The sequence below is a fragment of the Dromiciops gliroides genome, chromosome 4, assembly GCF_019393635.1.
Source record: "Dromiciops gliroides isolate mDroGli1 chromosome 4, mDroGli1.pri, whole genome shotgun sequence".
Lineage (NCBI taxonomy): Eukaryota > Metazoa > Chordata > Mammalia > Microbiotheria > Microbiotheriidae > Dromiciops > Dromiciops gliroides.
This window is the reverse complement of record NC_057864.1, coordinates 411,769,547-411,794,286: the sequence shown is the minus strand read 5'-3', so window position 1 is coordinate 411,794,286 and position 24,740 is coordinate 411,769,547. Positions and strand designations below refer to the sequence as shown.

Genomic DNA, 24,740 nt, shown 5'->3' with positions numbered 1-24,740 from the left:
TAAAATGTCTCATAACCAAGTAAGTTTTAGAAAGTCAGCTGAATAATTAATTTCCAACCTGAATTATGATTCCCGAATGATTATTATCTGTCTGGATCTGTTGCTTTTCATCATAATTGGTCCACTGATTCTGAACAGGAACCATACGATCCTGGGATTTAGAAGCTGGGAACGTAAAGTACTCTCTGGTATATGTTTGAGTTGGGATGGGATAAGCTTCAGGTCTTGGTGGTGGTGTCTGCTCCTGTAACAGAAAGGAAAAGTCAACATGCAGCCATGTTCAGAAAGACGACTTTATTTCTTGTTTGTTTTTTAGTGAGGCAATTGGGGTTAAGTGACTTGCCCAGGGTCACACAGCTAGTAAGTGCTAAGTGTCTGAGATCAGATTTGAACTCAGGTCCTCCTGCCTCCAGGGCCAGTGCTCTATCCACTGCGCCACCTAGCTGTCCCAGAAGACTTTATTTCTAATTATACTTAGAAACAGGTTTCATCCTAGAGATTTGAAAATATCTCAGAACAATAAAATTTGCCTTGCCATTATGGCATGGAATCCTAAAATTTTAAATTTAATACATTTTAAATCTAAAGATCTAAGTGCTCAAAATCTGATAACTAGTTATTGGAGTACAGAAAAATAATTATTTAAATAATGATACTTAACATTAAATTATAATTTTTAGAACTATTTGATAACTAGTAATCAGTGGTCCCAACCAGGTATAAGAATAAGAAAAATTGTTTAACTTCTTCCTTCTGACCTCTGTGCAGAGATTTCCAGTAGAAACAGATGTTATCTTAGCTGAAGTTCCAGTGGCATATGTATTTTTCCCTCCAGGACTAGGAGGTTGATCTGTTGGAGGCAGTTAGAAAAAGAGAGTCTCAATATATTCATACATTTAAATCTTAATATTCAATGAGCAAAGCTAACTTTTCACAAAACCCCATTATTTTAAAATAGGTACTCATAGAGAAGGGAGGATAGGCTGAACACAATGGCATCATTAGGACTGTTGGAAGCTAGGCAGCCAGTCAATCTTAGGAAGAAAGACAACACATAATTTTAATTGCTGACATAAGCCCCCATTCCACTTAAGCAGATGCATTTGCTGAGCACGTACTGTGTCCACAGCACTTCATCATACAGTCTTGCCCAAACAACGTAAAATTTTGGAAGGGTCCTCATAGTTTATTCCAAACTATGACACCCTTAGGCTTTCCTACACTTAGGATTAACTCTCTGTAGGTTAATCAACATTTTACAGTTTTGATGTACTTCTGGCAAATTTTTCAGGGTACAGTTCACCACATAATATTTACAGTTTAATTTATATACTTTAAAACATTAGTTCAAACTATATTTATGCATATCCATGCATAAGAACAAACACATCAAATTCCTAGGAGGAGATTAAAAAACAAGTTTAATTTGTCTTACTTGCTACATTAGGGCTAGAACGGTGATCAGCTCTGTTCTTCATTAGCCTGTCATCTCCTGGGAGCTTCTTTGGTTCACTATACTCTGTCCAAGGCAGCTGAGGACTCTCAGGTGACCCATTCTGCGCTGAATTGTTATATAGCTCAAAACCTTCGCTCTTTGGTCGGGGTTTACCTGAGCCTCGTCGATCTGAAACTATAATAAAAAGGGGCATTTAAAATAGCTATCTTTCCTTTCTTTACAAGGGGTTCCTCCTTTTCGTCTTAAAAATTCTCTTTAAAATGTTTTGCAGGACTTCATATAAAGATTCTTCTTAGCTTCTGAAAAGGAAAATAATTTTTTTGACTAGTTAAAAAAAAAAGTTTGTTTGTTTTTTTGATAAGGAAAGGAGGAAGACAGGGGACTAGGTAAACCTAATGTGTAGAAAGATAGTTATACTGAGTACAGGAGCTAACCAGGGCTTTCATTGGAGGCTGGGGACCATGCAGAATCTAAACCCAAAGGTTAGACTTCAATGGTATGGGAAAATCTCACTGGGGAAACTCCTTCCACTCATGCAGGTCAGGAACTTTGTTTCATTTGCAATCTTAAGAGAGCTACCTGAAGAAGTGGAATGTTAAGATCTATTCTAAAGCTGTTATCAGGACTTGAAAGCAGGGCTTTCTATCCCTAAAGTGAATCCTCTATCCACTATGCTGTATATTCTGTATGAAAAGACTGAGTTTCCTCTCAGTCTTTTCATACAGAATACACAAAATCTTTCAAAGTTTTAAAAAACACTGATGATCTTATTTATCTGGTGTCACTGAGAAAAGTCAATTTTCCAGATAACCAAATAGGCATAAGGCCTATTACCACAAGGCATAGTCAGACATTTCATTTAAAACTTTGAGGAAAACAGATTTTGAAAGGTTTGGAAAAAATGATTCTAAAAAGAGGTATACTTCCCATGACCACATTCCCTCAAAAAGAAGAGGGCTGCAAACGAATGAACAAAAAAATCTTTCTACCCTTAATTCAGTTGAGATATAGCATATCCTGGGGCTAAGAGCTATAATAATTCACACATATAACATTCTCAGGTGTGCAAAGTCTTTGGTCTCATACAGTGCTGAGCCAAGAGAACCACAGTTGTTCATGCATACCCAAACCTGTGACTCCTTTCATCATAAGGAGTTTCTGTGGTGGAAGAAACACAAATTGTCTTCTACCTGATACTCCTATTGTTAATCAGTATTTCTGTGGAAAAAGACCCTATTATCACAAGTTGACAAACTTGATAGATGACAAATAAATGACACCTGAGCTTTGCCTGGGATATTTTCTTGACCTTTTGTTCCAAGGTTGGGGCAAAAATAGAGAACCTGATTCTTTAGGATCAAAACTAGGCCTGCATATGCCAAGAGTTCCTTGGTATTGGGCACCTGGGCTCTGAAGTACATCTTGGAGCTTGTCTGACAACAACTTTATGGATGCCCTAGTACTGCAAGTTTCTTTCTTTTTTTTTGGCGGGGCAATGAGGGTTAAGTGACTTGCCCAGAGTCACACAGCTAATAAGTGTCAAGTGTCTGAGGCCAGATTTGAACTCAGGTCCTCTTGAATCTAGGGCCGGTACTTTATCCACTGTGCTACCTAACTTCCCTGTACTGCTAGTTTCTTTATTTTAAAAAAAAAAAGGATTTTTCCCCTTTTCTTTTTAGCCGGTTTCCCTCAATAGAATGTAAGCTTCTTAAGGGTATAGATTGTTTCATTTTTGTCTTTGTATTTCTAGTGCCTCACACATATTAGGTGCTTAATAAATGCCTGCTAACTGATTCAAAGCCAGGTCTTTTGACTCCAAATTCAGCACTTTCCCCACTAAACCTCTCAGAAAAGTTATGTGAATAAAAAGGCTAATATTGGCATTTAATGAAATAATACAACCTCAAAAGAGAGCTTATTCTCCTTTAGGACAGAATATACTTCCTTCTAATTTCTACTTGCTGGTTCTACTTGTGCCTTCTAAAATAAATAGGTATAATCCCTCTTTCCACATGGCAGGCTTTCAAAAACTTGAAGAAACCAACGCAAAGTACTGTCCAAAAAACTGAGATCGCAATAACCTTCACTTCAGTGTAGAGGCATGACTTCTTAGAAAGCATCATATCTGAGGTAAGTCAAAACAGATGGAAATATTGAGAGTGGGAATGAAGGTCTACACTAAACACAAAATGGAGAGGATCACAATTGGATTCACAGATCACGTTAAGGGGAAGAGTAGGCTACACAAACAGTAGGAAGCTAGATGAATTGAACCTTGAATGACAGGGCAAAGAGTTGAACATTTTATTGAGTAGGAAATGCAGATAGATTTCAGAGGGTCCACGAACATGAGTGTGTATGTGGGGAGAGGAATTATACGGTTTTTCTGAAAAGGGGCTCATAGGCTTCTCCAGAGAGGTTCATACCACAGATATAAGTTGAGCACCTCTGGCATAACGGAGTGATCTTTGCATAGCAAAGAGTAAAACATTTTTGCTTTTTCTATCAAATTGAACATTATACCACACATTACCAAGCAAATAACCTAGTCTTTCCTTCTTTTATTTGTTCCAAATTTACCTTTAAACAATGTCAGAACCACTTATTGTCCTTGGAAGTTTGTTAGCCTGAGCTAAGCATGGAGACTTAAGCCTTCTTGAAGTATTATCCCTTTGTATTTGTTCTTGGTTATGTGGCTTCTTCTGTGGGCATCAAGGGGGCAGAGTAGATAGAGTGCCAGGACTGGAGCCAGGAAGACCTAAGTTCAAATACGGCCTCAGACACTAGCTGTGTGACCCTGGGCAAGTCACTTAACCCTATTTGCCTCAGTTTCCTCATCTGTAAAATGAACTGCAGAAGAAAATGACAAGCCACTCCAGTATCTTTTCCAAAAAAAAAAAACCACCCAAATGGGTTCACAAAAAGTAAGACATGATTGAACAAAAAAAACCAGTGTCAAATTACCACTGGCAATATGCAGTTCTCTTGTTACTTGAGCCATGCTAATCTTTGATTCTTAAGAGATTAATCAAGGAAAAAAACAACCCTGGTTGGAATGCTGTGAAATTATAATGACCAAGCTTGTCCCCAAGAAAAGATATGAGGGGGCATTTCCTGATTCTTTGCAGAGGTGGTAGTAGGGGTTGGAGGGGGTTATAGGTTCAGAACACGGAATATATCATCAGATTATTTTGATATGTTAGTTTTACTCAATTGTTTCCCCCTTCTATTTTTTAGTCTTTGCTATAAAGAATTACACTCTAGGAGGTCGTGGGTAGAGGGATATACTAGGAAATGTATATCTAAAGGCAGAAGGCAAAGAAAAATTTTTCAAGAAAATGATTTTACTTTCAGGAAGCAATTTGGGGGTCAATGAAACTGCTATACAAAGAGTACACCACCCACTTTCTTCCTCTCAATTCTTGACCCAATTCATCCACCTACAGTGTCTGTCCAATGTGTGTGTACATGTATGTATGTATGATTGTCTAGCTCTATAAATTGCCCTTTAACTGGGTATCATAACACACACACACACACACACAGAAAGTAGGTATTTTCCATCTACTTGCTTTTCCTGTATGGATAGTTAACCCAAACTCTTGAATAGTTGTGGATTTCTAAGAGGTGTACAGTGTTACAAAGCTTAATGACAAACACTCAGTGCTACCTAAAACAGGAGCATGTGAAGGACCTTACCATCTAAAGGCATTTCCTATTTCATTTGGAATCTATGCTGAATATCCTCTCTCTCTCTCTATATATATATATATATATTTTTTTTTTTCAAAAGAATGAGGGAATGAGGGGCAGCTAGGTGGCGCAGTGGATAGAGCGCTGGCCCTGGAGTCATGAGTACCCGAGTTCAAATCTGGCCTCAGACACTTAACACTTACTAGCTGTGTGACCCTAGGCAAGTCCTTTAACCCCAATTGCCTCACTAAAAAAAAAAGAATGAGAGCATTGCAAACTTCAGGATCTGGGAATAGGTAAGATCTCAACTGTGATAGGGAAATGAAGCATTTCAAGAATAAATGTATAAGAAAAGGTAGAGACAAAGGAAAGGTGCTGAGCATGCACAAGGTATAACAAATAATCCAGTTTAACTACAACATATAAAACAATGTAATGTGCAACTGGATTAAAGTCTATTTTTTTTAAGCCATGTACACTTACTCTAAGGAAACAACACATACAAGGGACACGTTCCATTTTCCATGCCTAATTCTTACCTCTTTGCATCATGGGAGAAGGCTGATTGAGTAGAGTAGCCAAGCCGTGGTAAATTGCTCCTTGTTTTGCAACTTCTAATGTCACCACAGAACCTGTTCTTGTCATGAGCTCTGCTGCCCTGAATGAGAATAATGGAAGTGGAAGAACTTATTTAAGATCACATCAATATTGTGGTATCTCAAGAATATGCCCAATGGCTAACAGTAGTAAATACGTAGGTACATCTACTTTTCCAGGTGATTCCTTACACGTTTACCTTATATCAATAGCCAATTGCTCATTCTATTTTTCCAAGTGAACCATTTACTACCATTAGAAATTTGTTTAAAATTGTAATAACTAGCCTTTTTGAAAGAAACTATGCCAGTTTCAAAACTACATTTATTTAGAAGCCTTCCTATTATATTAGAAACATTAAACAGAGGATACAGAATACTATATAAAATATCTTCAAGAATGGTCTCATGAACATATTTTGGTGCACAATGCCAAAGTTAACAATGAATTCTACTTATGTTTTTTTAATATTCTAACAAAAATAAGTAATACCTTTCTTGGGACAGTCCTACTAAACTCCGACCATCCACACTAAGCAGTTGATCACCTGCAGCCAGACGTCCATCCTATTTATAAGTTATAGAAAAGGGGGAGAATCTTATTTTATGTTTTAATCAACTGTTAAAAATAATGATTAGTTACAAACAATTTGCTTTTATTAGTAAAACTTCTGACATCCTGAAAAATTTTAATTTAAAATTTTTACTAACCACATCTGCAGCACCTCCTTTTACAACAGACTTCACATAAATCCCAAGTTTATCTTGACCTGCACCCTATGGAGAGAGATAATATACACTGTTTTTAAAAATGTATGTCTAGAAATAGATTTAGTATACTTAAAAGAAAAAGCTTTTAAATGTTAAGTGAAGATTTGAAATAAATATCTTATTTACATAGTATTGAACTCCTCACTTTGCAAAATCAAAAAAGTAGCAGAAAAAGAGTTTCTCCCTAACATTTTTTTTTTAGCAACAAACATTTATTTTATTTTCCAGTTACACGTAAGGGTAGTTTTTTTTTTTTTAGTGAGGCAATTGGGGTTAAGTGACTTGTCCAGGGTCACACAGCTAGTTAAGTATTAAGTGTCTGAGACTGGATTTGAACTCAGGTACTCCTGACTCCAGGGCCAGTGCTCTATCCACTGCACCACCTAGCTGCCCCAAAGGTAGTTTTCAACATTCATTTTCATAAGATTTAGAGTTCCAAATTTTTCTCCCTCCCTCCCTTTCCTCCCCCCTCCACAAGATCGCAACCATCTCCCTAACATTTTAAAACAAAGTGGGGGTAGTTAGGTGGCGCAGTGGATAAAGCACCAGCCCTGGATTCAGGAGTACCTGAGTTCAAATCTGGCCTCAGAAACTTGACACTTACTAGCTGTGTGACCCATGGCAAGTCACTTAACCCCTATTGCCCCGAAAAACCCCCAACCCCCCCAAAGTGGCAACACTTTAAATATAGGTCAATTAATAATATGTCAACAATTTAAGAATGCTCTGAAATGTTCAATAGTGGAAAAAACACAGGGAGTCAAGGGCCTATTCCATGGAACTCAGCACTGCTAATTATTAGCTTTGTGACCTCTAAGAACCTCAGTTTTCTCACCAGCAAAAGACAACACTTCTACTATGTAACTAAAGGGTTATTGTGAGCAAAATGCTTTGTAAAATGTAGGTACTGAAGTATTAAAGACATGCTGCAGAAATGAAAGCTATTATGATTCCAGGAAGACATTTAGAAATACTATGATCTATATGAATTTCATTTTAATTTTTTAACCAGAAAATATCTTCACTTTCTTTTATTACTATTGTGAAGGCTTAACCTAATCTCCTACAGCTGCTTATACTCTCCTTACCCCCAAGCCCAAACAATCTCGTTTATGTATTTGATATACTTATACAAGTTATATAATGTTTCACCAATTAAACATAAGCTAACTTTTCTTTGCATCACCAGAACTGAAAAAAGCACCTGGAATTTAATAAGAAAATAATTATAGCCCCTGAAACACAGCATGCAGCTAAGTCTAGCACCCAGATGCAAATATCCAGAGCTAGAGACCTAAGCCAGCTCATAAAGGGTTAGGAGAATAAATTGTTTACACCATCAGTGTGAGCATTTATTTACAACTTGGAAATCAGAAAATGTCTACAAATCAGGGTTTGATTCACTGTTTTATTGATTGTTCAGACTAAACATGATGGAGAAAATGTTATTACTGCAGTGTGCACATCCCCATGCCAGTTGTTAAACATTTACCAGAATAAACCTGCTAAGATTCAGTTGTCCTATGCATGAACAATGAAATATAGGGAGATAAATGTGAGTGCTTGTTCGTTTTTCTGATTATTACTTTTACATAATCTATAAAATTCCATTTTCATGGCAGGAAAATATCAATTTTGTATTATTTATTAATGCCATTTACATAGTAATCCAGTTTATGTTTTCTGACTTCCATTTATTAAATACTATACAGCTAACAGGGAAAACAGACTGGTTTAGAGTTATATAGAGAGTTAATCACATGTAAATACTCATATTTCTAAAGGCAAAGTTGACAGAGCCAGTTTCATTTGTAAAATAGGAGCATTGGATTAGATGGCTTCGAAGATCCTTTCTAGGTCTAAATCTTTAATCTTATGATAAAACAAGATGATGCCACATTTTTGATGTTGTTCCATTGTTTGAATCAGACCATTATGACCACATTTGAGAGTGGTTTTTTTGGGCAGAGATAGTGAAGTAGTTTGCCATTTCCTCTTCCAGCTCATTTTGCAGATGAGGAACTGTGAGGCAAACAGGGTTAAGTGACTTGCTCAGGGTCACAGAACTAGTAAGTGTCTGAGGCCAAATTTGAACTCAGGTCTCCCTGACTCCAGGCCTGGAAATCTCCCCACTGTGCTGCCCCCCCCCATTTCACTATTTCAAAGATCTATGCTTTTGTTCTTATGTGTTCTCCCTCTATTGAATCACATCACAATTTCTCTATAGTTTAATAGGTGTTCTTTGACAGTAGTCACTAGGGCATTAGTATTATATAAATTCTAATTAAGAACTTTCATATTAACAATATAACTCATTTCATCTAAGTTACAAATGATCATATCTAGATGTGGCAGCTCACACATACATGGATTGTGCCATATAAGTGCTCAATAAATATTGATCAAGAGAATGAAAGGTGAATCCTGCTGTGGTTCTGGGATTCTCTAGGCACATTACAATGATCTCACAGCCTGTGCTACAAAATTCTTACCAAAAAATTTATTTAAATAAATAAATTCATGTTATACTGAACAGAAAATAAGGAGAAATATTCTACAACAAACCTTTCCATATTCAATTCACAGAACACATGAAAATTAAAAGACTATGTTATAGGTCAATTATATCAAATGATTTCTTCCCAAACAAGAGGTTCTTTGCTTAGCATTCATCAGTTAAAAATCTGCAATTCGCAAACTGACATTTATTAAAATAAAAATAATAAAATATCCAATTATTTTCAGTAGTTGTAAATGTCTGTTTCATTTCTGATTATGAAATTTAAATAATAATTGAGATTCTGTGACTCTAAATTACCAGTGATTTAGATCAGCATTACTGAGAACTGAATTTACTCATGCCACTGAACTTGAAGAAGTGATCCTAATCTTCAGGCTTAACCACCACAATTACCCAAGGAGTAGATCCAGTTTTCAGACATCTCTGTGGAGTTAGCTGAAACTGAAGGATTTTCTTCCCTTTCCCCTGGGAGCTAGAATAGCACTTTGTACTTCCTTTATGCGTGAGTCTCATTTTCTATTATAGTTATTAATGCACATTTATTGAATCTCAGAATTGGTTAAGACCTGTCCTATGTTCATGACAAAATAATAAATTCCCAAGGACAGCATGTTTTTCTTAGTTTTCCTTCATTTTCTCCACTCATAAAAGAAAGCCTTTAAATTATAATTTCTTTAGAGGCTAAGGATGACAATCATGAAAGATGAAAGAAATAGGTAGAGATCTGAAATGATGCAGAGTATCCATGTTGATGAGATCACAGACTCACTGAAGCAATAAAGCATTTAACTTAATAACTGGTTGCTTGCAAAGGAATAAGTAATTAGAGTGTAATTAAATCTCCCAAACCTCTCAACTGATTTCTGAGTTTAGAGAAAACTATAAAAGACAATTTCAAAGTTTCCATTATACGTACTTTTCTATTTAGACAAGATCTCAGGATAAAATTTGTATTAAATTATAAATAAAGGGACTGGTAATTTCACAGAGCTAGGCAATTACATCATTTACCTTTTAAGATACATAATGTCAGAAATTCGGTCAATAAAAGTTTTAGACAAAGTACTTTGTATGTGGCAAAGTCATAGAAATTATGACTTTTATGCCACAGTGTTAAACAAAATTTCTGTATATTTTTGCTGTATTTTAAAATTGCACTAAGGGATTAAATGTTTAACATTTTTTCACTCTTCTACTCCTTCTCTTCACTGATTTGAAAACCACAGTTCTGACAAGTCATAGTCATTACTGAGAAGCACTTCCTTATTTTGCTTGAAGCACATTGACTGGTACAGATGACATCCACACCTTTTCACCATATACAATTCTCATCGACATGCTTGCATATAGCCCCCACAGACTTTCTGCCTATATAACAAAGTTCCTCTAAGTCTTTTAACATTTCCTGGATGCTGGTGGGCTGTCTATCAATCACTCCCTCTTCGTATTACATGACTGGTTTCTTTTTCTGATCATACCACCTCTCTTAATAATAGCTTAGGAAATTTCTTGCATACATCACTGGCAATGTATTTACATCTATAAAGCATATTCTCCATAGCTATTTGAGTCACAGGCAATTTTGGTAATTAGTTATGCTCTTCAAAGTTCTTTTCAATTTTCCCTTATGGAATTTGTTGGCCATTAGCCTTGTGTTAGCACTTAGCTTCAGGAGTTTACCCCATGCCTTGGGCAGAATTCCCAAACAACTAAAATCTTACAGATACCGTCCTAAAACCTCATGGGTCACTGGTGAATTCCCACCAGTAACGAGCTGTGACAAGATCAGAATGATTTGGGTCTCTCAAGTGGTACCAGGAAATGGATCTTCTGCATACAGCATTTCTAGCATATCAGTATAAGATAGGAATTTGGTGCTATTCACTCACTGTTAAATGTGGGACTACTAGAGAGCTCTACCTTAAGAGGCAGCATAGTATAGTGGATAGAGAACTGGCTTTGGAGACCTCAAATTCTGGCCAATCAATTTAACCTAGGAAACTCTCTAAAATGACAGAGAAGGTGGGGGCAGCTCGGTGGCACAGTGGATAAAACACCAGCCCTGGATTCAGGAGGACCCGAGTTCAAATATGGCCACGGACACTTGATACTTACTAGCTGTGTGACCCTGGGCAAGTCACTTAACCCTCATTGTCCCACCCACTCCCCCAAAAGATAGAAGGTGCCAACCTGAAATAAGTTTCCTCATATGGCAGTTCCCTAGACCGATGAAATTCTAAGTATAATCCTAAGCTCTACTTACATTCAATGTCTGTTGCCAAATCTTGCAATTTCTACTTTGACAATATCTTTCACATCAAACCCTTTTCTCTACTCATATAAGCACCACCTAAGTTCAGTTAGTGATGACCTTTCACCTAGAATATTGCAAAGATCTCCCAATTAGTCTTTCTGCTCTCTATTCCACACAGCTACAAAACTGATTTTCCTTCAGTACAAATCTGACCATAACCCTTTGCTATTAAATAAGCTCCATTCACTCCATATGGTCTCTAAGAAGACACACAGAATATTCCAAAGTCTTAGTGCAATTTTAAGCTTAAAGTCCAGATTTCTTTGGTTTTAAAAATCCTTCACAACCAAGCCCGGACGGAGCTTTCCCTTCAGCATTACACTCTCTCGGGGGGGGGGGGGGGGGGGGGGGGCTAAAGAAGCCTTCTTTCTTACAAATGACAATCAATTTCCCATTCCCCCTTCACACATAACTGTTCCTCATTTCTCCTTACATTCACATCAGAGAATTATCCACTTTCTTCAAGATGCAGCTCAAGCACCACCTTTGACATGAAACAATTCCTGATTGCCCAAACTGTCAAGTGTTCTCTCTACTCACCTGGAATTTCATTCCCTTGCATTTATTGTATAAATATATATTCTGTATATATTTGTTCCCCAATAGAATGCATACTCCTTCAAAAAAATATTCTTTGTATCTGTATCTTGAGTGACTGACAAATAGATCCCTTTTGATTTAGTGATCATGATGCTCCTTTGATTCATGATATAATACAATATTATTTCTCAAGAGAACATGCATTTCTCACAGATTTCACTAAATGCACTACACTTAGTTTCCCAAATGCAATATACCTTTCTTTGTTACTCTTATTCAATTCTAAGGCCCAACTCAGTATCCATGTAGGGTATCTGTCAAAGGTAAATGTCATGATACAAGTCTCACACACGACTACACCCACCCCTCTCCTTGCCACTAGGTCTCTATTCTTCTGTTTTCCTTCTATACAGCTATCCTTTCCACACTGAGGGTGGTCAGGGACCCTTTCCACCCACCCTTTTACTTCCCACTTCCCAGGATCTGGAAAATTGGCATAAAATATTTTGGCCTTCCCTTCCTACCAGAGAAGAAGCCTGAATTATTATGGTATTAAAAGATAAAATGTATTGATATTATACATTACTTACTATACATGTATTTTATGCATTTGAGTTCTAAACTTTTTCTGTGTGCCTTTGTGTGTTTGTGGCTTCTGTGAAACTCCCCCACTCCAATCCCATTTAACGCCAACCTTTGATATATTGAAACCATGAGAGGGAAAGTTGTGATGTGGAAGAAATAATTATACTACTTCACTTGGTGATCTCATCAGTTCTGAAGACTTCAAATTATCATCTTTATGCTGACAATTCTCACATCTACTTATCCGGTCCTATCTTCTCAAGATCCCAGCTTCTGGCCTCACATCTCATGAGACATCTCAAACTTGATGTCCTATAGACAAATTTACCATGTCCAAAACTAAACTCTTATTTCTCCTCAAACTTTCACCTATTCCTAACTTCTCTATTACTATCAAGGCACTCAGGTTCTAAACTAGTTATCATCCTCCACTCATCACTCTCACTTTTCAATAAGCTATTGCCAAGTTCTATCAACTTTACCTTCTTAGCATCTTTCTTCTAACACTGCCAATACCCTAACATGGGCCTGCATCATCTCATACCTGAATTACTGCAACAGCATGCTGACTGGTCTTCCTGACTCAAATCTCTCCCCACTCCAATCCAATCTCCACTTGGCTGTCAAATTGATCTTCCTTAAGGGGCAGGCCGGATCATATCACCACTCAATCACCTCTGGGATCTACATAAAGTCCTCAGCTTGGCAGTCGAGGTCTTTCCTCAAAGATTGCTTTTACTTCCTGTCCCTATCCAGTCATCTTAATTCTGAATAGAATTTTATTTTCCAAAATATATGTAAAAAGTATTCTTACAGCCGACTCTCCAATATACTCTGTGGTCCAATGACATCTGCCTCCTCTAAGCACTTTCATTAGCTGAATCCCATTGCTGGAATTCTCTGTGTTCATTTCTGCCTTTTAGTTTCATTGACTTCCTTTAAGCCTCAGCTGGATTCTCACCTTCTGCAAGAATCCTCTCAGTCATCCTTAAACTCAGTGTCTTCCTACTGAGACTACCAAGTAATTATATGAATTATTGTGTTAATATTAATTGTAGTATTACTAATTTATTTATATGTGTTAGTTTTTTGAGAGAGACAGAGCAAATGAGCAAGAGAGTGTGTAAGAGCTAGTGCTGGGAACATGCTCTCTCATCTATTAGTCTGTGAGCTTCCTGAAAGCAATGGGGAGTGGGGTAAATAAGATCGAAGACTGCACATTCTGAGGGCTTTGAATGCTATATTTTATATTTGATCCTGGAGCTAACAAGAAGTCAATTGAATTGACTAAATGAGGGTTGACAGGTCAGTTCTGTGCTTTAGGAAGATCGATTCAATAGCTTTGGGAAAGATGAAGTGGGAAAAAACTTGAGGCAGGGAGACCAATCAGTAGGCTATTGTCATGGTATAAGCATTTACATCTGTTATCTCATTTAATCCTCACCACGTCCCTGTGAGAAAGGTATTATTACCATCCCCATTTTACATGAGATAAACAGAGACTAAATGATTTGCCCAGGGTCACACAGCAAGTAAGTATCTGATACCAGATTTCAATTCTGGTCTTCTTGACTCCAGGCCCAGTGCTCTAACCATTACTCCATTAGCTACTTCTAACACTAAGAGGTTAAAATGACTTGTCCTGAGTCACAGAAGATATAGTAAATAACACACGCAAACGCAGAGACATACACACAGACACATAGAGATACACATCCACACACCCATTGACAACATAACCAATGACTTATTTGGAAAGCAAATTTGGCAAAAATCATCATTGTAACCTAAGCATTCCAGTATATGAATAAGACCTAATGTGTCACGTTTAGTAAATTTAATCTGAAAGAAATTCTACCAAAAGATTTTGAAAAATATTATTTTCTTATAGAATAGGAATTAAAAAATAATTAAAGGCAGCTAGGTAGCAAAATGGGTAGAATGGTAGGCCTAAAATCAGCAAGACTAGTTCAACTCCAGCCTCAGATACTTGCTGGCTATGTGACCCTGGGTCTATCACTTGATCTATTTGCCTCAGTTTCCTCAAGTATAAAATGGGGGTAAATAACAATACCCGACTCCCAAGGTTGTTGTGAGGATCAAATGAAATGATATGTGTAAAAGCACTTAGCACAGTATCTGGCATATAGTATATAATAAGTAAAATGCGAAAAAACCTTGAATTGTCCATAAAGGTGCCTTAATGGGTTAAAAAAAAAGAGAACATATAAATGGCATTCCTCAATAGCTATAAATATGCCTTACATAACCTGAATCAGAAAAACTCCAACGGTTGAATGTCCCACCATGTCTAATGTAGGATACGAGAGATTTTCTGGTTCATATGTAGCACCACTAATTTGAATGGGTATTTATTTAAATGTGAAAATAAACTTCCTCCCTTCTCAATCTCCTCCACAGATAATTTCCCTTTTAAATGTATGAGATTTTACGTTAATTTTATCTCAAGGTAAAATCATCTATGCTCTAACAACTTTTTATCACAGTACTTAAGAACAAAATAAGAATGAACATTTACCTTAAATTACTAAACGAGAGCCACATTAAAGAAAAATGTTCTGAATATCTAGTTCCTTGTTGTTCAAATAAAGATTTAAAAATATTAAATGATGATAATTAAAGTTCTTCAAGTTTGTTCTGTGAAAGACAAAACTCTTATATTCTACTCTTTGGTTAATGTCTAGATCAGATGTTCTTAACCTTTTGTTTGTCATGGAACCCTTTCTTTTGGCAATCTGGTAAAACTTATGAACCTGTTCTCAGAATAATGTTTTTAAATATATGATACATAAGGCTACAAAGCAATCAAATGCTATTGGAATATAATTGTCAAAATATCTATTTTTTAATAAAAGTTTATGGACCACAAATTAAGAATCACTGGTCTCGCTTAAGCATGTCAGTTATCTTTCCTACTACAAAAGAAGTAATGAACATGTAATGTTATGATAAAACAAATTCATCATCAGAAAAACACCTTTGAATAGTTTAATAAAATTCACACAGCAACACACAGACAGACAGATAGACAGACACATAGACAGATAGATTCTCTCTGTCTCTCTGATCTTATAATGACCCAAGCTCTGTTTTCTGAAGAGGGACACATGAAAGTTGATATAAACAAAATGTTTAAAACATTTTTACTTTAAAATCAGTATTCCCTAAGAGGCAATATTGATGACAACTTCCTGCATGGCAAAGATCATAAATCCTCTACTTCAACTACTAATTGGTTTTCAAGGGTTTCTACAGTCAAAAAAGAGTCATTATCTTGTGGCTAACTTATCAATGGGCCTCTCCAAATCAGCATCAGGTTGGTTGTTCCATGGGTAACAAAAAATAGCTCCTTTACTGAGTTTATTCACAAAGCTAGATAGGAACCCTGTGAGAGTATGTGTTCTGTTGATGTAGGTTTTGAGATTATGGAGTTGAGATCTTTAGGTGGCATAAGACAACGAAAGATGAAAACATACGCATGAACTTTTAAAAGGCAAATTGTTTGAATGTCAAATCTCAGTGATGTCTGGTAGCAGACCTTCAGGTAAATTTGTTCACCGTATCTACTTAATCTTATGTTTAATTGATCACGTCAGATGAGCAAGTTGCACATTTTAAAATGCAGCATCTTGGACTTTGGGACTGAAAATAGGTAGAGAGTATCTTAATTAAGAAGTAATACTTTCAAATGATTGTTTATCAACACATTTTTCTTCAGCAAAACTATTAATTTCTGAGAATTTCCAAGCAAGTATTAATAACAATAACCTTGACATTAATACAGCATATCAAAGTTTCTACCTACTTTACATATAAAAGTTGAGTCCCCACATTCTTTTACTAACTATACATATGAATAATCTAGTCTTTCAAGTTACTAATAAGGTACAGCAGAGTTCATACAATACAGTTGGGAGTTAAAAAGAATTTCAGACATCTACTCCATCCTTTACTTACGCAGAAATTGTTGCTACAAGATCTATACCTTGTTTTTAATCATCCAGCCTTTGCTTGAAGAACTCTGAGAATAATCTTACTACTCCTAAGCCAGCTCTCTTTACTCTACATGTTAACATTTAAATAAATATTTTTTAAAATGCAGACATTTAAACCAATATTTGGGTGACTTACTAAGCACTGTAAGTCTAAATTATATTGTTGGCTGAGATAGTTTTACTTTCAGTTGAACACTATCTACACCATCTCTAAAATAAAGTAAAAGAAAATAGCAGAAACCAATTAGCTTGCAAGTATATGCTTCAATATTGGAAGACAAGAAAATCAAAGGTAGCAAAGCAAAAACAAAACAAAACAAAACTTAATTAACCACCAAGGTGTGCTGTTCATTTTCTCTTCCTAAATAAAGTTGGAAGAGAAAGACTAACATTTACAAAGACTTACCTGTTCTAAATGCTCTGCTGAGGAAATACCACAAAGAAAATGCCAGCAAGCAAAGAGGCTTTCTTTTTTCCAGTATTCCTTTCTTGATTGTTAATAAGTATTAGTTGTCTGTCTTAGATAGCGAACAAGTGGGAATCAGTTTAGTAACCCACACAGTGAACAAGCCAGTAGCATTTAATGAGTGAGTGTGGGAGTGGGATGTGACTAACAGCTTGAAAAACATCAGACTAAAACACATTTAAAAAAACACCCAACAACAACACCCCCCCAAAAAAAAACCCCGGAAGAAAGAAACATCTGCCCAAACAGCATTAACTCAACCCTATTGTGTTCATGTATGGCAACACATTTAGCACACTAGATTTAGAGGTCTTGAAACAATGGGTGAGCTGAAATGACCTATGTACACAAGAATACTTAAAATGAAACAGGTGTGAATTCGTTTATTCTTTTCCTCATAGCTTAACTCTTTCATTAGCATAATTCATAGAGGCATCTTTGATTCCTAATACTATTTTAAAAATTCCAAGGACTAAGCTTGGCTAATTCAGATTCCATAAAAATGATGCCAAAAATGTCTAGTAGAAATAACAGTCAGGCACAATTACAGCATGTTATTTGTTTCTCATGAGCCAAGCATAGGACTGATATCCTATTAAGAGTGGAATTTTGTACATTTACAAACTATTAGTTGATTGTCCTTAACAGCTAAGCTTCTGGTTATGAGAATTTTAGAAATTTTAGCTTTTTCTTCTCATAAAAACTAATGGTGGGGGGCAGCTAGGTGGTGCAGTGGATAAAGCACTGGCCCTGGATTCAGGAGGACCTGAGTTCAAATCCAGCCTCAGACACTTGACACTTACTAACTGTGTGACCCTGGGCAAGTCACTTAACCCTCACTGCCCCACCCCCCAAAATAATAAATGTCTGCTGAATTTTGAGTTATGCAAGTTGCTTCATGATGCTAATTGTAATATAAACCTAGTTTTCAACAACCTGGGGTAACTTGTCTCTTGCTCTGCTATAAACTTCAGGTCATTGATGACAACAGCCCATTGTCCTGGAAAGAGTCCTGACTGTACTAGAGTGATGAGCCCAGAGTTCCTCTCTCCTAGCTTTATTTACTAACTTGCTAGGCCACTAAAATTACCTAACCTCTCTCTGTTTCCTTATTAATAAAAATGGAGGAGAGGGAGTGAAGGTTGATTAGACAATCCATAAGGTTGCTTGTAACTCAAATGAGATATTTATGTATCTAGGCAAAAGACAATGTGGCAATCATTTTAAGAGGTGACACTAAAGACCAACCTGGTAACAAAACACTAGGAGTAAAAATGAATTTTCAAAACAGAAATAACTTTTTCAAAAGAATTAGTTTCTCTTTATTTTAGAAAACTCATTGAGAATTATTTCTATAAAATATAATTCCAGGCTTTCACCTTTTTAAGGAATTTTAGCACTTCTTGACTTCAAATACTTGGACATCTTTAACGTATCTTTATGATTAGGAACTGAAAAAAAGGAAAGGGGAAAATTCAAATGCTTCAAAGGTTCACTGCTCTCCACACAGTTAGATGTACCTACATTAAAAGTTTCTTCTGTCATAATTTTCCAGTAGAAGATAAAAGGCTCCTTTTTAAAATCTCTTAAGCTACAGGATCTAAAATAAAACAGGATCTAAAATAAAATTCAATATACATTTTAAATTAGGATATTTCCTCAAGTCTCCAAAATTAAATTTTTCAAGAAATTAATGATACTTTTGAAAGTGATTTTATTTTCGCATTATTAAAAACAATCGAAAATATGCCTTTGGGGAGTCATCTCAAAAGGCAAAAAGATTTAAGAATCTGTGCATACGTTCATAAAAAACATTATCCATAATGCCATTATTAAGCCAATTTTTATAGGGCTATATTTAAAAGCAATGACATTTTCTCACATAAAAGCATACAAAAAACACCCCTGCGGTTTTCCTCTAGATTTTAAATTTTATACACTGTAACAAACTTTTGACTAACAAACAACTTCTTACAACATTAAAGAGTTGTTTCATGAGAAAGTTAATTATTGGCAAGCTTAAACAAGTTACTGAGGAAGAAAAAGCACTCTCTAAAAGTCAGTTTCAACTACAGAAAAATATCCACAACAGCACGCTGAACCAACTCACCATGGACTCTGTTCTTCCAACAACAGAAAACCACATTTTGTTCTCTAGGTCTGATTCTTGATTGAAAAGAGAAAGTCTCCCCGTCTATTCTCTTAGGTTCAACAGCAACCAACAGAACAATCTGCTGGATTTTCCAAGACACCCATCAACAGAGTTCAGAGCTACATACTATGACACTGTATGGCATTTATCAACACTAGCTAGAACCAATACAATATTCAGACTCTTACGTAATCTGTCAGACTGCTCTGACTTTCATTTACTTAAAACTTAATTAAACTTTTAAAATGGGGCCATTAGTAGAAAGAAACAAACACTCTCTTTCTCTCTCGACCCTTCCCCAAATCTGACAATGAGAATGTGCTGGGCCACAGATGTATGAGAAGTAGCAAAGTGATATTTTTAAAAAGTAAACTGCATATACACGCTGTTTCCAAATCATCTGGATTTCATAAAACTTAACCACAATGTGGATGGGAGTCAGGCAACTTTTAACATCAAAACGTCTTCTAGGGTTAAAGCAACTAAAGTATTGCATAAACTTCAAAAGCAAAACAAAACAAAAGCAAATAATTCCAACCAACCAAACAAACCTTGGCTCTGGGACATTCCCCTTCCCTTCCCCCTGTATCAACCGAAACACAAACATCCAGTTATGTTACTTGGAGAGACAATTTAGCTACAGTAGGCTTTACTAAGGAAAAAACTGTGACACAAGAGAAGAAGTGGCATGGCAATAAAACTGATAAACAGGGTAGCTTTTAAATTGAAATAAAAGGACAATTAAAAAATTTAGTTGAAGGATTGCTGTAATTTATCATATGTCATCTATAAGAAAACACTGGAAGTTTGAAAACAGTGTTTGATGATAAAATTAATTTTATATATATGCTGCAAAAGTGATACACACAGGGAAATGGAGAAGTCAAAATGAAAAAATATGAATAAAAATGCCATTTCTGAAAGGCAGCGTATTGTAGTGGACAGGGAACTGGCCTAAAAAGAAATACCTTGAAATATCATCTCTGAATATAGAATCACTGTAACGCGGATATATTAACTTCTCTCAGTGGTCCCAGCCGCTTCTCTACAACTCTATATACTTATATGCTCTTTTATAAGTAGCAGAGGTGTTGCTGCACTATTAAGGGCTGTTCTAAAAATAAACCAAACTAAACCAAACCAACAAACTACCAAACCGTCTCTCCCCAGCAAAGAAAAAACACATAGGGGCCGGGTCAATGTCAGTGATATGAGAATGTTAGCTCTTGACCCGAGTTGTACTAAGCCATTACTACCTTCCTCAAAGTCCTTCACATGGCTGACAACATCCATTTACTTGTAAAGCAACTGCCCAGGATTACTGATTTAGGTTAAAGCCCTCCATTACTTTTTCTTGACAAAAGTAACTAGCCGGAATGGAGATTATACCAGTATCTGGCCTCATTAAAAATCACCTTTTTCTCAAATTATTTTAAGGGAATCACATAGTTCTGAGAAGAAAGAAGTCCTAATGATACAATAATATCTACACTGGTAGCTGGAACAATAGTATATAATTAATGTGGTCAGCTAATGTGGCTACACAAAAATGACAGGAAGTGAGATAATGACCCAAAAGTTATATTTTTTATTGGTCTGGAAGTAATGATAAAGAGGATCAATAATGTATGTATAATGCATATTTAGTTGATAATCAGTCTCATCTGGGTTTGTGTAAAAGAGCTCATAACATTTACTAATTAATTGGGAAATAATGATAGAAATGGAAGTCAAAAGTATTAGTAATTTGGACATATTGAAATAAACATCTAAAACCTAAACTGCTTTTTCAATTACAGAAGTAATAAAAGAATAATTGATAGCTAACTGGCATTTAATCCTCCTAGATTCTACAGAGGTGCTGATATGGCACAATGGAAAAATTGCTAGATTTGTAGTTAGGAATTCTGTGTTCAAAGCCTAGCTCCAATGTGTATAGCTATATAATACTAACAAATTTCAGGTCTCTAGTGGTATATACCAAAGTATTAGCCATGCATTCTAAACTTTATTATGAATGGTAAAAGGATCAGAAACCAAAGTAACCAAACATCTTAAAAATAAGTTTATGATAGAAAGGACTCACCACCATTCATGTATTGAGGCTGTTCAAAACCCTAAAACATCAGTGTATTTTTGTTGTAATTAACTTTGCTAGGATTGGTCCAAGGTGGTATTGGAAAAGATTTAGCCCATTTCTCACCTGAGGATTTTCATGGGGATGAAGTTTGTTCCAGTCACCCCAGTTATTAGGATCATTTGAAACTGGACCACCGATGATCTTATATACCAAAACAGACCACTTCCAGATAACCTGATAAACTAAACACCATCTGTAACAATGACCATGGCTCAGCTTCTATTTACTTCATCTTATCCTACAATATTATTTCTAGATAATAGCCCCCAATCCAATCTTATTTCATTAGCGTCTTAAAAACAACAACAGGGGCAGCTAGGTAACTCAGTGGACAAAGCACCTGCCCTGGATTCAGGAAGACCCGAGTTCAAATCCGGCCTCAGACACTTGACACTAGCTGTGTGACCCTGGGCAAGTCACTTAACCTTCACTGCCCCACCCCCAAAAAAACAAAACAAAACAAAACAACAACAACAACAACAACAAGAAGGACAACGACGACAAAGTCCCTCAGGATTGTCTATAAAATAAAAGTATAAACCAGTGGTTTCCAACCTGAAAGCTACAGAATGGCTTGGAGAATCAACATGTCATTTTGAGATATATTTCTCAATAACAATATAGCTCATTGTCAGGAAAAACCCCCCACAACTTTTGTAACTCAAAAATGCATTTAAAAATATATGTAATTGCCACTGTGGTTAATAACTAAAATTCATTAAAAGCATTGAATCTGCAGTACTTTTTGTCATGTATTTTTCCAACTAACTGATACTAATACTAATATTGTAGCTACTATCATATGGAAGTTGGCCAAATTTTGAATTAAGAGGGGGGCCCTCATGCTCAAAAAAAGCACCATGGGTTATTGTCACTGAAGGCTCTCTAAAATTTGGCCTTATGTAACTTGTCTTGACCTAATTTCTTACCAATGCTCTTATAATAAACTTCAAATATATTTCAGTGGTCTCCTCACTAATTACCTGACTATGTTTTACTCATTTTCTATTCTATCCTATCTCCACTGAATAAACCTTCAATACCCTTCCAATCATTCTTATCCTATACTTAATGGTCCTGATCAAGTTCCATATTTTCCTGGTCTTCACCACAACTACTCCAGTACACTTGGTTCTTTGAACTCCTAGGGGAATTACTATGCAGGGTATCATTCACTAAGGCACTTCCCTTTCAATCACTCAAGTCTTTTTACATTTGCTTTTCCTAATGATCAAAATTAGAAACTCTTCAGAAATAAAGTTCATGTCTTGCATTCTTTTGTATTCCCTTCATCTTTACTATGTGTATATTGTTAAATAAACAGCCAGCATCCAAGACTGGAGACAAAGAATATTTTTTCTTCAATCAAAGTAGGCCAATTATCTAGTATTGAACCATATATTTTGTTCAACTAACCTTTCTCCTACTTCTCCAAAATCCTCTAAGCACAGTTAATTTGCAAGGGTTTTGGTGTTTATTTCATACCACTAGGACTTAACTGTAGTGTTTTGATTAATTTTTTAAAAATGAAAAATAGTTTTGTAATTAGTCTTAATTGCTATTGTTCATCAACAATGTAATTCTTACAATAACCTCATTATGTCACAATTTATTCTGTTATAGAGGTTGTATTTAGAAAGAATTTGCAACATATTATTTAAGAGTTTCAAATTAATAGAAAAAGTCAGACAAGTATTACTAATAATAGAACCTCATGGTTCACATATTTTTCATTTTATATTTTGGTATCTTTTTTTAAATACATAGTAGTCATTTGTTGATATACAGCTCAACCCCAATAAAACCCTCTCTTGAAACAAAGAATAAGCAAAACCAACCAAGTGACTATCTGTTACAAGTAGACAACATTCAAAATCCCTTTACAGATGAGAATAGGGAGCTGTTTTTTCAAATATCTTTTGAAACCATTATTTGTCACTGAGTTTAAGCAGTTTAAGCTGCATTTCAGGATTCTTTTCATTTCCATTATTATATTCATCATGTAGTGTTATCAGAGTTCAGCTTTCTTTACCCATTTACCCATTCCTATAAGTCTTCTCATGATTCTCTATCTTCAACAATATTATATTCCTAGACCTATTTGTTCAGTTGCTGTCCAAAATATGGTCTTTTTAGTTTCTAATTTTTGCTAATACGACTATTTTGGTAAATATAGGACCTCTATCCTTTTGATCTCTCTGAGGTACACGCCCATGACTAGCATCAGTTAGAATCTCGAGAGGCAGGATGGTTGTAGATGAGTAGGAATAGCAGCCAATAACAGCTAACATTTCTATAATGCTCTAATGTCTGAAAAGCACATTTGATCTTCATGAAAGTCTGTGAGGTAGCTATAATTATAATCTCAATTTTACAGAGGAAGAAGAGCTAGTACAGCGAGACTGGCATTAGAATCAGCAAGATCTTAGTTTAAGCCCCGCCTCTGCCACATGCTAGCACCATGACTGCAGGCATAGTGCTTCATTTCTTGGTAGTCCTACCTAGACAATTCTCTAAAACGTAAGCTACATAATAGTTCCTGGTGTCCGATGATAAAAGAGGTTTCTTCAGTAGAATTTTACTCTACATCAAGGTCAGACCCCAAAACAAAAGCTTTCTTACAAAATTGCTTTGGTGATTTTTTTTTTTCCAGAGAACATTAACATAATGGAACAACTTTATTTTAAAAAGAAAAGTAAAAAGCTGAGGGAATCAATACAAGGGCAATTAATTACACACACAGGACTATAAGGATAATATTATTTTTGTTTTAACCTTTGCACCATGTTTTAGAGGCATTCCCTACCACCATGGCCACACTAATCAAAGGAAAGAACTACCAAGAAGAAAAACTGACTGAATTGAGTATCATAGATAACAGAATGGCAAGGAATTCATTCAGAATCTGGCTGAAAATTCCATTACTTAGTTAAACCAGGAGTTGTTCACATAGGCAGTTCCCAAAGCTAGCTTTCCGTTTCTGTAACCTTTGTAAATAGGTATAGAACTGTGCCATTCTGTGCCAGCTCAACGCCAAAGAATTGTCTAAATTCTTAAATGGGTTATGTCATGGAATTATAAATTTCAAAAGTAACATAGCAGGACTCACCAAGTCACCACAGATAATTGATGTAATTCTAAAACATACTTTTTTTTTCAATAGGTAATTGGTGGTAATTTTTAAAATTAAAGGTGTCAGAACAAAAGTTTTTCTACATCATTAACTAAGTCAGTTGCCAGTGAGAATGATCCAACATCTAATTTGGCACAGTGAGTATAGTGTAGTTGAAGATTTAAATTACCACATACTATTTCACAAACTGAAATATATTTCTTTGATACAGGTGAAATGTTGTTGCTGTTGTTCTTGTGGTGGTGGTGGTGGTTCAGTCATTTGAGTCATATCCAACTCTCTGATCCCATTTTGTAGTTTTCTTGGCAAAGATACTGGAGTGGTTTGCCATTTCCTTTTCCAGTTCATTTTACAGAA

General features: G+C 35.8%; 1 protein-coding gene across 27 annotated transcripts in view; it reads right to left on the bottom strand.

The window, feature by feature from the left end:
• The window catches only part of AFDN (afadin, adherens junction formation factor), a 181,640-nt gene that overhangs the window by 27,407 nt on the left and 129,493 nt on the right, over positions 1-24,740 (bottom strand). For all 27 annotated transcript variants that reach the window (XM_043999451.1, XM_043999453.1, XM_043999474.1 and 24 more), the window contains 6 exons: positions 6,457-6,522; positions 6,239-6,312; positions 5,689-5,807; positions 1,436-1,630; positions 759-850; positions 59-244 (listed from right to left, as the gene is read on the bottom strand). In XM_043999451.1, the coding sequence (XP_043855386.1) occupies positions 59-244; positions 759-850; positions 1,436-1,630; positions 5,689-5,807; positions 6,239-6,312; positions 6,457-6,522 (732 nt within the window). The remainder of the gene's footprint in view (positions 1-58; positions 245-758; positions 851-1,435; positions 1,631-5,688; positions 5,808-6,238; positions 6,313-6,456; positions 6,523-24,740) is intronic.